Source organism: Plecotus auritus (genome assembly GCF_963455305.1).
Source record: "Plecotus auritus genome assembly, chromosome: 4".
NCBI lineage: Eukaryota > Metazoa > Chordata > Mammalia > Chiroptera > Vespertilionidae > Plecotus > Plecotus auritus.
In genome coordinates, this window is record NC_137775.1 from 142,085,454 (window position 1) to 142,100,954 (window position 15,501).

Genomic DNA, 15,501 nt, shown 5'->3' on the forward strand with positions numbered 1-15,501 from the left:
ATCTGTGGAACTATGGTAGGCCAACGTGTTTGGTTGCAAGTAGGATGAATCTCAGATGCTTCCTCATTCTTGATACTAATGGAAAGGCAACTGTTAGTATTTGCTACAATGTTCTTTCCAATGAACCACACCAGATACATCCAAGTCCCAAATACTTTCTTCTGGAAATAATATTTTCAGTATGGAAGGAATTCCTTTTCCACAGGCAGAAACAGGGCAACACTTCGTCTACAACTGGAGACGCACATTAAGAAAGGACAGAGTCACTGGCTCTGGTGTCTCTCATGCTGCCTCCCTTTTATTCACTCTCTAACTCTCTCTGTAATTATCTCTTTTAAAATGTCAGTTCCTCTCACCCAGAAGACCAGAAGCAATCAGCCACACACTGAACTTAGAAGCTTTTAAAGTGTGCTTGCCATTTGCCTGGGAGATGGGATTTCTCAAAGGCATCCCTTAGCAATGTCAGGGAAGCTCATATGGAATGACTGAGAAAAAGGAATGCTTTCCTTGGCTCTCACACTGGCCTTGCAGTCTCCTTCCCCAGGAAGCACGTGAAGGGAAGAGGAGTGTGCTGAAACTGTGAATATTGCTTCAGCAAAACCCAAATGTAGGCTCTTTAAGGAGGGTTATGCTCCCAGAGGACCTCAGTCTTGAGGTCCTGAGTCTCTCTCATTGACCCCTGACTAAGCTACAGCAGGATTTGCTTCTCTAGAAAGAAACATTGATGTTAAGAAGAGCCATAGTCCAGAGGAAGAAACAGGAGATACAGTGTGACAAGCTGAGAAAAAGTATGTGTATTTCCCAGTTAACTTCTGGTCCTTGGAGTTTCTCTAAATGGTGGACCTGGACAAGAATTTAAAGACCTGGACAAGAATTCATCATAGCAGGAGGAGAGGAAATCAGAGCAGCATCTATCCCTCCGAGTCAAACCTTAGGGTTAAACTCAATTTATCCCTAGATTCTATTTCCCTGATGGCTGTTGATACCTTTAAAACGAAACAATCTTTTCCGCTTAGCTCAGGAAACCTTGTGCTCTTGCTGTTCTGACAACTTATATTTTAGAATGCATCTGCTAAAACATAGCACTGCAAGAACATAACAGATTCAATCTTAAGACTGGGGATGCTTTTTCCCCCTTGACTATACCAGAAAGACAGGGAAAGATCGTTCAGTGGATGAGTCAGAGGGTTGTCAATCTGCATTCTTACTTCCTTAGAAACCTTGATGAAGGTCACTGGCCTCCATTGAGTCACAGTGACTCCTGGAGGCAGGAGCTCCTAATTTGCAGGAGATATTTCACTAGAGTGTGTGCAGGAACCGCCACAGGTGTTGAAATTAAAGTTCCCTTTCTGGTGACATAATAGATCAAAATTCCTCAGTACAATTAGGTTGATTAAATTGAGCTCTGCATCTAATATCCCTGTAGCTCAGTAACGTTAATGCAGCTTTCAGAGGGGCCTGACCCAGAGGCAGGGAACAGTCCAAGTCCTGGCAGAATCTGGCCTACTGTGGTTTTTAAATTAGAAGTTTGATTGCTTGTGACATCATCTCAAAATGGTACCAGTCCAGAGAAGCGGAATTTTCCATTAGCCTGGAAAAAAATTAAACTGCTTAGAGATTAGGCCAAGGCTTAATGGTAGATAGAGGAGCTAAATCTCTTTATGAGCAAAGTTAGAGAATCTGGTGGGCCACCTCTTTAAGATGGAAAAGAATTCACCAAGCCCGAGGAGCTAGGGACATGTGCTGCCTCTCTTGCTGATTGCAAGAAAAATATACATTTAAAAACCATGTTTATAAAACATTGAGAACTTAAAAAAAACCTAAAATGTGAAGCAGGAAAACTGCTTACAAGCAAAATTGCCTAAGCAACCACCGAATCCATTTTCTATTGTTGGTGGTTTATTGCAGAAGGAGGCTCATTTGCAGCAGATCTATGAAAAAGATTGATGTGGTCAGTACTGGAGGGTAGGTGACTAGAAGGATTCAGCATCACAGGTGGGGAATGACCAGTGTGCAACGAATGATTCCCAAAAGGAGGTTGTTCGGCCGGGATGTGGAGCTGCCTTCCGGACAGCCGCACATAGTCTGAAGGAGATGCAGGTCACCTTCATTGACATTCATCAACAATTCATGACTCCCTCACTTCCAGTAGGAACTGCAATGATTAGATTAATGAAAAGAAGTTTTGTGAATTCCCCCAAAGCAGTAGCTCTCTATTAATATTTTTCCAGGGAGCTTTTAAAAATACCAATGCCTCCACCAGACCAACTGAGCCAGAATTTCTGGGGATGGAGCAGGAAAAGGATGTTTTATTAAGCTCTTCCTGGGAGTTACTGAAGAGTTAGATTGGGCCCTAGCTGGTTTTGCTCAGTGGATAGAGCATCGGCCTGCGGACTGAAGGGTCCCAGGTTCAACTCTGGCCAAGGGCACATGCCAATAGGGAGCATGCAGGAGGCAGCCAATCAATGATTCTCTCTCATTGATGTTTCTATCTCTCTATCCCTCTCCCTTCCTCTCTGAAATCAATAAAAGTACTTTTTTTTTTAAAGGGTAAGATTGGGTATAGAATCAAAAAATCCAGGCTCTGGCCCAGCCAGTGTGGTTCCATGGTTGAGAGAACTGCGGTCACACTTTGATTCCCAGTCAGGGCACATGCCTGGGTTGTGGGCTCAATCCCCGGGGGTGGGAGGGGCATGCAAGAAGCAGCTGATCAATGATTCTCTCTCATCATTGAAGTTTCTCTCTCTCTCTCTCTCTCTCTCTCTCTCTCTCTCTCTCTCTCGCCCCCCCCCCCCTTCCTCTCTGAAATCAATAAAAAAAATATTTTTTTAAATCCAGGCTCTGAAAAATCTGGCAAGCCTGGGTTCACATCCTGACTTCATTATTCATGAAATCTAAGACACGCTATATGTGCTTAACTTTTCCAGACCTGTTTTCTTATCTAGAGTCAATGATGGTAACTTCTCCATAGGCCTCTAAAGATAAAGAAAATAAACATATGCCTGGCCCCTGATACAAGTCTGTTTTCCTCCCCTTGGTTATTAATCCTTATTGATCCTTATTCAAACGATTGTTTTTCATGGACCTTTGTAAAAAGTAACAGGCTTAGGTTATTTTTCTCACCCTGTTTTGTTTTTCTTCTGCTCTTTGGTATCTCAAGGGAGAATATTCACATGCTTTCCATGCTTTCTGCTTCTCCAGCTGCCACAGAAGTGTCCTTTTCATTTGATGTTGGAAATGGGCCCGTGGAGATTGTGGTGAGGTCGCCCACACCTCTCAATGATGACCAGTGGCACCGGGTCACCGCCGAGAGGAATGTCAAGCAGGCCAGCCTGCAGGTGGATCGGCTGCCACAGCAGATCCGAAAGGCCCCGACAGAGGGTCACACCCGCCTGGAACTCTACAGCCAGCTGTTTGTTGGTGAGTAATGTCAAGGCCACCATCTTTCCCCTCTGCTGGTTTTACTAACCTTCACAATGGAAAAAATAAAACCCCCTATGGAGTGCTTTGCAGGAGATCTTTCTAAAAGTAATTATCTAGGCCTCTTGTAGTCTCTCCCCAGACAGAATGGAATGAGAGAGAGGATTCAAGAGACCGATGTCCAGTTCCACTTCCCACTGTCTGGAGCTCACAGTCCTTGTCTGTGGAACCAGAGGGGAGCCAGGGACATCTCTGAGGTCTCTAACCTATTCAACTTTAGGTTTATGGTTTTAGAACCATATAAAATCCTTTGATAATTTGGAACATTGGTACTGTGCAAAGGAAGGAAGGAAGGGAGGGACGGAGGGATGGATGGAGGGAATATGGGCTCCCTAAATTCAGGTTTGCTTGAAATGATAAGTAGAAACCCATTCCTTCCTTTAGACTTCTTGCAAAGATTCCTCCTACATTGGAAAAAGATAACACTGGGACAAAATTTAAGCAGCAAACTGTTAAGCGGCCTGTGCAAGAAGTAGGTTCAGCCTCACAGCTAGTCTTTGCTTTGACCTGGTCCAGCTGGACCTGACACTACTTCATATCAAGTCCTATTTCCGTAGCTTATTCAATTTTAAATTTTGTTTTCCGAAAAAACTAACAGTTTAGGAAATTAGCCATTTCCTCTCTGTTGAATTAAAAGAAAGCAAGTTTGGCCATAGCTAGTTTGGCTCACTAGTTAGAGCTTCAGCCTGCAGACTGAAGGTCTCTGTTTCAATTCCAGTGAAGGGGATATAGCTTGGTTTCACGCTCAGTCCCCATCCTAGTCAGGGTGCATGCAGGAGGTAGCCAATCAATGTGTCTCTCTCACATCAATGTTTTTCTCTCTTTCTGTCTCTCCCCCTCCCTTCCACTCTCTCTAAAAAAATCAATGGAAAAAAAATAATCCATGGGTGAAGATTAACAAAAAAAAAGCAATTTTGAAGGACTTTGAGGCCAGATTCCACCTTATACCTTAGACACCCCCCTCCCTCTCTCTGAGCAGTCGGACATCCCTCTCACAATCCAGGACTGCTGGCTCCCAACTGCTCGCCTGCCTGCCTTCCTGATTGCCCCTAACCGCTTCTGCCTGCCAGCCTGATCACCCCTTAACCACTCCCCTGCCAGCCTGGTCACCCCTAACTACCCTCCTCTGCCGGCCTGGTCACCCCTAACTGCCCTCCCCTGCAGGCTTGATCTACCCCAACTGCCCTCCCTTGCAGGCCTGGTCCCTCCCAACTGCCCTCCCCTGCTGGCCATATTGTGGCGGCCATCTTGTGTCCACATGGGGGCAGCCATCTTTGACCACATGGGGGCAGCCATCTTGTGTGTTGGAGTGATGGTCAATCTGCATATTACTCTTTTATTAGATAGGAAGGATAGAGGCCTGGTGCACGGGTGGGGGCCAGCTGGTTTGCCCTGAAGGGTGTCCCGGATCAGGCTGGGGGTTCCCTTGTGGTGTGGGGTGGCCTGGGTGAGGGGCCTGTGGTGGTTTGCAGGCCAGCCACGCCCCCTGGTGACCCAAGTGGAGGCCCTGGGATCTGGGATTTATTTATCTTCTACAATTGAAACTTTGTAGCCTTGAGTGGAGGCCTAGGCCAGCCAGGGTGTGTGGAAAGCTTGGCTTCCTCCAATGCCAGGGAAACCCAAGCCTCCTGCTTGCTCCATGGCCGCAGCCATCTTGGTTGGGTTAATTTGCTCCTGATTGGCTGGTGGGCGTGGCTTGTGGGTGTAGTGGTGTGATGGTTAATTTGCATATTACTATTTTATTAGATAGGATATGCATAACCCATGGACACAGACAATAGTGCAGTGAAGGCCTACAGTTGGGGGCTGGTGTGGGTTGGGGGGTCCATGGGGAAGAAGAGGGAGATATCTATAATACTTTCAACAATAAAGGTAATTTTTTTTAAGAAAGGAAACATTAAAAGTCACAAAAAGAAAGGTAAATTTGGATATCCACCTGTTTGCTACAGAGCGTTAGCTTAGTCCATTCATTTTGGAGGTAAGACTGGCTTGTTAAAAAGCCATGTCAGCCAGGGGCCAGGAAAGACACCTGGATTGTGAAGTAAAATACTGACTCCTCCATGCCAACTAGAACTTGCCCCTTCCAAATCCTTCCCTCAATTTATAGTTCTCAAAATTACATTGTTTTTAAATTATTTTGTATGAAGTAAACATCACGTTCACTGATTCCTGCTAAATATTGTGAGCAAAGTTCACTTTATCAATATGTCCTGCCCAGATTACCTAAGACAAGTTTCTTCCAAAACCCTGTTAGTCCCAAGCATGCTCGTTAGGTTCTACCCTAATTGACCAGTTTTTCTTTGTTTGTTTGTTTGTTTTTAACTTGTTCCTGGATATAGAAGTCCAACTTTACTGTTATCACTTCCTGTTCACTGACTATAGTTGTCTTTAAGAAATTTGGAGACTAAGTAAAGTCATAAAGCAGAGAGGGTTAGGTGAAACATTTATTATGGTCTTGGGAAAGTTTTGATTTGTTTAAACAAGAACAACTTATAAAAAGAGAAGAATACTGGGCTGGGGCTGAATTCGATAGAATAATTAATCATAAGGGACAGGCAAAAAAACAGCATCTCAGGAAGAAGAATAAAGAGGAACAGAAAGGACAAGCAAGGAAATGAAAAAGTGGGGGTGGGGGTCACAGGAGTTTTGTGAGATTCCCTTTGTTTATCATGGAGTCAGTTATCCCAAGACTGTTCAGTAGGGATTCAGACAACTTGAGTTGTTCTCAGTTCTACTCCAAAAAGAAGTATCAGGTTGACCGAGTATTATCACTTTCCCTTTTGAATCTTTTTTTTTCATCTGCCTAATAAAGCATTTGGATTATTTGGTTACCAAATTTTCTTCCGATTTTAACCATTTATGATTATGAGTTTAGAAATGGTTAAAAAGGCCTGAGCTGCCAAGCAGTTCTTTCCACAGTGTCATGTGGTTGACATTGTGGGCTTTGAATCCCACCTGCACCTGCCACTTCCTAGCTGAGAGACCACTGACAGGTTCCTTAATGTTTCTGTGTTAAAAAGAGACACCGTTTCTGCATCTCAGGATGCGATGAGATAGTCCATGGGAAGCAGTGCAGAGAGTTCCTGGCATCGTCAGTATGCATTGAGTCACTTCTCTATATTTTACCTTTACTCTCAGCTTTCTTCTTCTTCCATGTAACATTCACCTCCTCCATGATTGCCTGTAGCCTCAGCCAGCCCACAGACTCAGAACTATGCTCAGGGTGGCAGCCTCAGGCAGCCCCAGGACAGATTTTTCCTTGTGTTTGGAGAGCAGCAGAGATGCTCAAAGTCATTATCTAAGTATGAACAATACCAGGCTGGATTGAGCCAAAGCCCTTTATAGCACAGAGACCTGCCAGGGAGTTCGGGGCTCTGGCCACTGATCATGGTGGCTGGGCTGTGAGGCCTGGAGCCCCATAGCCATCCTAGGAGCTGGTCAGAGAGTTGGCAAGCATGAGCCATAGAAGACAGGACTATGCAGGGAAGATGGCTGATGGAAAGGTGAATTTACAGTCAGCTTCAGCCAGGCCAGAGCATGTCACTGTTCTTGGGTTAGTTTAAGGAGGAGGTCAGAGTTCAAGAGAGCTGAGAGAAAGCCTCAGGAAGGAGTCAAGCTCCTAAGTGGCTCATAGAGAGAGAAGGTTAGGTCCTCTTAACTAATGAGAAATGTCCAGGCTCAACTCATTTAGCTCAGACATCTTCCAAATTTCCCTGGGGTAAGGGAGCTATGCTTCTGTGCAAGATGTCAGCCCAAAGCAGCCGAAAAATTAATTCTCACTCTTTCAGTATCTTCTGTGCTGTGCGGGAGGCGCGGTTGGTGACTCAGAGTAGAAGCAGTGTCTTCATGAGGGCTAATGGGGAGCAGGGGAGCTCACTGACACCCATTTTCACAGAGCCCAAAATTTGGGGTTACCTTTAACATCCTCTTTCCTTCATTACTGCCCATCAATACTAAGTTTGTGATTCTACTTCCAGACTGAGCCCCAGATGTATACCCTCTGCTCTACTGACACAGATCTCACCCCGGTCAAGGCCACATGCTGCTTACTTGGACTACTGCAATTAGTCTCCTAACTGGTTTCCTAACTAGTCTCCTAATTGGTCTCCTAACTAGTCTCTTAACTAGTCTCCTAACTAATCTCTTAACTGATCTCCTTACTAGTCACCTAACTGGTCTCCAGAGTCTTGAGATGTCCCTTGAATACCCCCAGCTTTCTCCTGCTTTAGAGCAAGCATTTGCACTGACTGTTCCCTCTGCCTGAAATACCTCCCTAGACATTGACACAGCTAACTGACTCCTTCACATCACTCATCTCTGCTTTGGTACCTCCTCAGAGAGGCCTTCTCTGACCACTCTGTCTAGAGTCATTTACCATTATGCATTCTCCTTACAACTTGTAATCTTTCCATTTATGTTTTTGCTCCCCCCACCCCCAGAAGGTAAGCTACATGACATCCAAGATCTAGAATAAGGCTATGGTACTTGTCCAATGACTATTTGCTGAGGGAGTCCTCGAATGAATGAATAAGTGAAATATGTATTTTTTATTACTTCTTTGAGTTAATAGTTACATTTAAACTTAGTTCATCCCATCTGCAAAGAAAGAAGGTATTTTTCCTTATAAACTTTCTCCAAAATTCTTCTCTCAAAATGTGGTATTTTCCATCTTTGGAAGTATCTTTTTGCTAGGTGCCACAGACTGAAATCAGGCATGATGAAAGCCTGAAAAAAGCCACAGAGAAAGTCAGACTGTTATGAAAGACAGCTTCTCAGAGCAGGCTGGGCCCTAGATCTAGTAGTCAGTCTTCCTCCCTCAAATTGAGGTCTCTCCTGTTTGGCAGCAGTGAGATGGTGGCCGGGACTATAATGTAGTTTCTGCCCTGACCCTTATAACTGGTGCTCTGGCTCCCCACCCAGACACAGGCAGGGAGTGATCTCATGCCTGGAAACACCTGCCCAAATACAGAAAGAAGAGAAAATGATTTGCTAGATTAAAGAAATCACTAGAATAAATCAATGAACTATCTACAAAGCAAAGATGCAGACAAACTGCAGAAGCTGCTCTGTGAATGCTTGCTCCTTCACTGCGGGTCACAGGTTACCAGCTTCATTCACTTATCAACCTGACCTCTGCCTCCAGCCTCCGCAGGAGGCCATGCTGAGTGAGCAGCTCTCTTCTCAGTGGGAATACCCTCCCATACCTCAGGTGAAGGATGGCCCTTCCCCACGAAGACTCGCCATATGTTTTTCCTACCCTTTGCCCTTTAGTGGTCAAAACTAATTAACTTTTGTAATTCCAGCTGTCTATTTTACAGTTTGAGTTTTAACATATTAAAGAAGTTATGATAATTGGGGGGTGAGGGCATGTATGGGAGTGGGGGGGGGGGGGGCAATGGTAAGATATGTACACATATAATACCTTAATAAAAATTTGAAAAAAAAAGAAGTTATGATAGAGCTAATTTTTACCTTTTTTAAAATATATACTTCCAACATAATCAAATTGACAGTGTACTTTTAACCTTTTTGAACCTTTAACTAAAACATAGTCTGCTAATTAACTATTTCCATAGGGGCTTTTCTAAGGCAGGGGTTATATGTGTCGAAACTTTTCGAGAGAGATTTCAAACCTAAGAAAGGAGCCAATCCTACTGTCCACCTTCTGTGTAAAATAGCTCACCTGCCCCAAGAGCACGGCTGCAGGGACTCTGTGGCCTTCCACACCAGTTTTCTCCTGGCAATTGGAATGATCTGATCTAGGGAAGACATTTTAATTTTGCAATCAATATGGGAAATTTTTTTTCAACAAATTTATTAAATTACTTCCCATATGGGCATGTACGTGGGTTGTAGGTTCAATGCCCAGCCTTGGTTGGGGTGCATACAGGAGGCAACCAATTAAAATTCTCTCTCACATTGATATTTCTCTCTCAAAAAAAAATTAAAAATTAAAATAGATATAGATATAGATACAGATATCGATGTAGATCTTCCCCTCCCTTACACTCTCTTTAAAAAATCAATAAAATATCTTTAGGTGAGGATTAATAATAATAATAATAATAATAATAATAATTTCCCATATAGATTTCTTACTTTTTCATTAAGTACTGAACTAAAAACTTTATGATAATAAATGGCACCTGTCACACAGAATAAGACTGTAAAAAAGGAAATTCGCCTCAGTAACACAGATATTGAGAAAGGGATGGGAACTCACAGCCCTATAGTCTGTCCTGTGATGCTCTAAGAGAATGAGAGGATCCACTTTTATTAGCTCAAATAAATAGTTGTTTTGCACTAAATGCTCCCCAGGCCCAGTGGTGGGGGGGTCCTGGGGGGCGCCGGTTAGCATTGCATAGGACGCACTCTTCATTTCATGGTCCTATTGGCATATCCTACAGTGTCCCTTATTCATTTTAATGTCACTTTACTATTTTTCCTCTTTTTTCACCATTCTGAATTCCATTCTCTCAACATTGCTGGTACCCAACTGAGTGTATTTTATGTATGTCTGTTATATATTTGTTCAAATATATGTATGTTCTAGAAAATTCATAGTATTACCTTTCTGTGTCATACTTTATTGTACTACAGCTCTCATTCTGTGTTTTACCCTTTCACTCAGCTTTGTGTTTTTTAATATATTTTTATTGATCTCAGAGAGGAAGGGAGGGAGAGAGACATCAGTGATGAAAGAAAAAATTCCTCTGGGTCATGAATTTGCCCTTTTGTTTAATTTAATACCTGATTATGTTGCCTCAATCTCCTGAGCAATCTCCTATGCACTTGATGGTGTATCATTCATTATGGGTAGTTACAGAATTTTCTTAATTAATCTGTAATTGCAATACTTGCATAGCATTTCCCATGAAAAATGATTTACAAATTAAACCCAATCTCACCTTACATAATTATCACAGGTCTGACTCTGACAAATGTGTGTGAAGCCCTTGCGTGATGGGGCTCTCTCTAATGACAATGTGTTGATTTTCTAATCAACAAAGGTTAAGTAGCATTTTTGCTTGCAGACCTACAATTTAAACTTAGGACATCTGTCATCAAGAAAGATTTCTGTAGAGCACGAGTTAAACTTAAATAATTATCAGGGATTCTAGTGCATTAACATCTTTTGCATAATATATAACGACCATTTTCAGCACCAAACATTTTTCTGCATATGGACTAAAACAGTAAAAGTACTTTACAGCTCACTGACCAATTTAATAAATCAGAGGCCATCTAAATAAGAAAAGAGCATCATTTATTCAGTTTTTCTTTCAAGAGAAATGACATCCCACTTATCTGCTTTATAAATTAAAAAGAGAGAGTATAAAACTTTATTTAATGGAGGCAACAAATACAAATTAGACTACAGTCATCTGTTACGGTCAGTTAAGAGAAGGAAGTGGGGAAGTCAGGCAGTAGTGCAATGAAGGAAAAGGAAGAGAAGGAAATTTAGGGCAAATTGAGAGTAATTTACTCAAATATAGAGATGGAGACATATAAGTACAGAGGGAGAGGTTATACATCACAGAGCAACTTAGAGCTGGAAGGAATCAGAGACATCACCTAGTTCAACCTCTTTTTTTATGGATAGGAAAAATTGATGCTGAGAAGAGACTAAGAGGTTTGATGAAAGCCACACAGCTAACCCCAGTCAACAGTCCTGATGGGGAGAGAGCAGGAAGAAAGACTGACAAATGCAAAAGCTCAGAAAGACCCAGGACCAGCTCTCTGGTCAAAGGCAGAGAGGCAGAGAAACAGAAAAGGCTGCCCCCTCTAACCCTTTATGGAATGAGGCCTACATACATGAAATATCTAAGTATTTGCCTTAATAAGAATAAAATTATGATCTAATCTAGATTTATTTGCTCTGCCAATTGGCCCTTTTTAATCTCTGATTTTTTTGTCATATTAACAGTTACTTAGAGTCTTTTAACAATCTCTTCTTCAAATTCTCAACTATTACTGAGACCCAATAAAATGAATTATTTCCTAATTAAATACATCCCAGATAGATTGAAAGAGTAGAATGTTAAGAGAAGTAAGATCATTAAAGTGCTGGAATAAAATATAATTGAATAATTATATTATTTTGGATTTGAGAAGTTTGTTCTAAGTCTAATACCAAAGGCAGAAATCATACACATAAAATAGATGGATCTAACTACATAAACATTCAAAACTTTCAAAGGGAAAAAGAAACATTATTTATGTATTAACAGGCACAACTGGAAGAAGGTAGTTATCACATTTACAACAAAGAGTTACAGCCCAAAATCCTCCTATATAATAAAGAGGTAATATGCAAATTAACCCTCACGCCATCACAAGATGGCTGTGCCCACAGCGGAGGCGGGGTTTCTATAATGAGCGATCAGCAGGAACCTGAGGCTGCATGGTGCCAGGCCGGGGCGGGGAACCTCTGGCCGTGCCACCCACCCAGTGGGGCTTGACGGGGGACCTCAAGGTACGCCCTTTGCCCCAGGCCAGGGGACCTGAGGCCATGTCCCCCGCCCCGGCGCCAGGCCAGGGGACCTGAGGGTGTCCCGGGGGACTTGAGGCTGTGCCCCCTGCCTGGCATGCACCAGGAGACCTGAGGCTGTACCCCCCACCCAGCGGGGCTAGACAGGGGACCTGAGGCTGCACCCCCCACCCAGTGAGGCTTGATGGGGGACCTGAGGCTGCACCCCCCACCTGGCACCGGGCCAGGGGACCTGAGGCTGCACCCCTCACCTGGTGGGACTTGACGAGGGTGGGGCCAGCTGGGTCTGGATCTCGCCCAATGGGGACGGGGACGGCCAGGTTTGGGTCTCGTGCGATTGTGAGGTGCGCACAGGTGGGCGGAGACTTGACTCTGGGTCCCATGGCATGCCCCAGATTCTGACAGGAGGAAGATTTTCACATACATTTTACTAATTTTTTTTCACTTCTATTATAGAGAAAGGGCAAATTGCAATATTAAAATATTTCCTCTAATTAATTCCCTTCTAATGTGCACAAATTTCATGCACTGGTCCACTACTATGATTATAAATGAATAAGAAATAGGACTTCTCCTTCCCCCCAAGAAGAAACAAAATATAAGAATTGGTAACACACAAAAATCATTCAAATCACAGTATTTGAAGCAATGAACTCTTCTCCCCTCAACCTATAAATTCAAATGGCTCCTGCCTAATATTAGACTTGGTGTGAAGAAGGTGGGCATATCATACTCCATGGGTGAAATACAAATTATTAACTTATTCTTAGAGGAAAATATATTTCCAATGCCTTTAAAGATGTAGCTCTGGCTGGGATTGCTCAGTGGTTAGAATGTCAGCCTGCCCACTGAAAGGTCAAGGGTTCAATTCCTGGTCAAGGGCACATCCCCCTGGGTTGTAAGTTCAATCCCCAGCCCCAGTCAGAGCATGTGCAGGAGGCAACCAATCAATGTGTCTCTCTCACATTGATGTTTCTATCTCTCTCCTCTCTTTCTCCTCTCTCTCTACCCCTGCTTTCTACTCTCTCTGAAAATCAATGGAAAAAATTATCCTTGGGTGAATATTTAAAAAAATGATAATAATGAAAGTAAAATGTATATACCCTTGTGCCCAGCAATTACATAACTATAAGAATTAATTCTAAGTAAAAACTGGACAAGTGTACAAAGGTTCTTAAAGGGATATTCATTACAGTATCATATAAAATGGAAATTTGTTGGTAGTCCAATGGTTGTGGAAGAGCAAACTAAGTTCTCACAGGGCGAGCTACTGTGCAGGCTTAAACAAGATGTTCCAGTTGCACATTGCTTAGAAAATGTTTTGTGATATATTGAGTGCAAAAAAGCATATTTCAAAACAATGTGTATATCATGATTGCATTTCTTCCTTTGCCTTATTTTTTACACATGTGTAAGCTCATAGATAAAAGTAGAAAAGGCTATTTGTTAAAGTGAAAGTTATATCTGAGTAACATTACAGATTCTCTTTTTCATTTCACTTATCAGTATGTTTAGTTTCCACAGTGAAAAACTGTTACATTTGTAATAAGGGGAAAAGAGAGGGCGATATCTAAAAACAAGGATTTTTAAATTTTAGCATATTTTGATAGGATGTAGTGGTGAAAATTTAAATGGCAAAGCCTTAATTGGAAAAAAAGCCCTTGGAAAATCCTTATTGCAAAAACAAAATCCATAGGGGCTAAAATTATAGAAGCCAAATTAAAATTTTAACACATAAAAGGTGACTAATTGATTGAAATTCTTCCAAATCATGGCAAAGGCCCCGGTTCTCTGCAGCACAGAGGTGTGGGGCTGAGCTGACCAGCAGATTGCAAAATGGGAAGTCCTTCCAAGTGGTCGTTTCTTATAACTTCTTTGTCATCTACTATCCCATAGCATTGATCGAAAAGGGCATTGGACTCCCTTCAATTAAGCCTGTCTTCAAATATTTTCTTTAATAAATAATCCCTGGAGAATCATTATTCAAATCTATGAACTACCCAGTGAGAGAATGTTGGCCTTGGGTTTATAAAGATAATAGAGTGCTTTGTTTGTCATTTCATGGCCGAGGATTTTCAGGTCCAAGAAAATGCTAATCCGTCTCTGCAGCTAAGGCCCTGTCTGCTGAGTATGCCACATTGTACACTTTTTCTCAACATAATAGAACAAGTGATGGGAATCAAACCCCCAACTACCAACTTTCCCTAACTGTCACAGTCCTACAGACCACTCCATCTTTGAAAACCTCCAAAACATATGGACCTCTATGGGCACTGACCATAATGCTCTTCTTCTGCATCAGATGGTCAATACCGAACAGAGTTTAAGACCGTAGACAAAAGAATAAGGCAGATCCAACACAGTGTGGCCACTTTGGAGCTTTGAGTCCTTGAGTAAATTCTGAATTTCTCTAAGCCTCAGTTTTCTCATCTGTACAATGGCTGTAGTGATAATAATGCCTACCTGGCATTGTGAGAACCGGGTGATTAACATATATAAGGCATGTGGGAGAGAACCTACTGCATAGCCTCCAATAAAAGTGTAACTTTTATTTTATTAACAGTATCTTTTTTCTAAATCTCATCACATATTTTGTTTAATAATTTTAACTACAATTCAGTTTATTTAATGTCCAGAAAAGTTGTTACTCTAAAATACAGACATGTGTATAAACTTGAGTTCTTCCCTTTGTACCAACTGCTTTAAAAAAAAAAAAAAAAAAGCATAGCTAAAGTCATTACAGACACAATTAAACCCACCTAGATAAAATGCTCCAACAAATCCTTCTATGAAATTGGTTAGGAATAATTTAATATTTTCATGCTCATGGACCTCCATCTAACTCTCCAAAAATCACAATGAACTTGCTCTTTGTGCTGTATGTCTTGCAGTGACATTTAGACAAAAGCAATGAAATTTGACCTGACCTGGTAATAAATGTGGTGTGGTTGACTTTTGTGAAAAATTATTAATTCCAACTTCCAACCACTCCAAACAAGGACCTGGGAATCCTTACCATGAACTCTGAAGCAAAGCATTCCATGAGACAACCACTTTTTAAATGGACTTACCCCTTCCAACTAATTGACTTTATAACTACGTTAATATACTCATGTCTCTCTGCCTTTGCATATTTCTGTCAATAGATAGTGGAACTGAAGGACATGAGATTAAAGAGCAAAAACCCCAGAGATTTCTATAAACTTCTTTTCTATAGGAAACTAGATAAGACTTCCAAAACAGCTTATATATTTTTTGTGTATCTCCAAACATTTTATTTCTGTAGCCAAATGATTGCATCTCAGAAGACAGCCTCTTTTAATTAGGCAGTATAGCTTTAGGGAAGAAAGCATCTAGTTTCTCTATTAAGCAAGACCCATTTGAAAGTGAGCATGCCAGCCTGGGTGGCTTGACTCAGTGGTTGCACATCGACCTATGAACCAGGAGGTCATGGTTCCATTCCTGGTCAGTGCACATGCCTGGGTTGCGGGCTCAATCCCCAGTGTGGGGCGTGCAGGAGGCAGCCAACC

At 42.1% G+C, this 15,501-nt stretch overlaps 1 protein-coding gene across 1 annotated transcript in view; it reads left to right on the top strand.

Annotated features, from left to right (window-relative positions):
- CNTNAP2 (contactin associated protein 2) overlaps positions 1–15,501 on the top strand; it is a 1,915,008-nt gene that overhangs the window by 1,711,214 nt on the left and 188,293 nt on the right. The window contains exon 17 of the mRNA XM_080666270.1: positions 3,202–3,420. Coding sequence (XP_080522396.1) covers positions 3,202–3,420 — 219 coding nt within the window. The remainder of the gene's footprint in view (positions 1–3,201; positions 3,421–15,501) is intronic.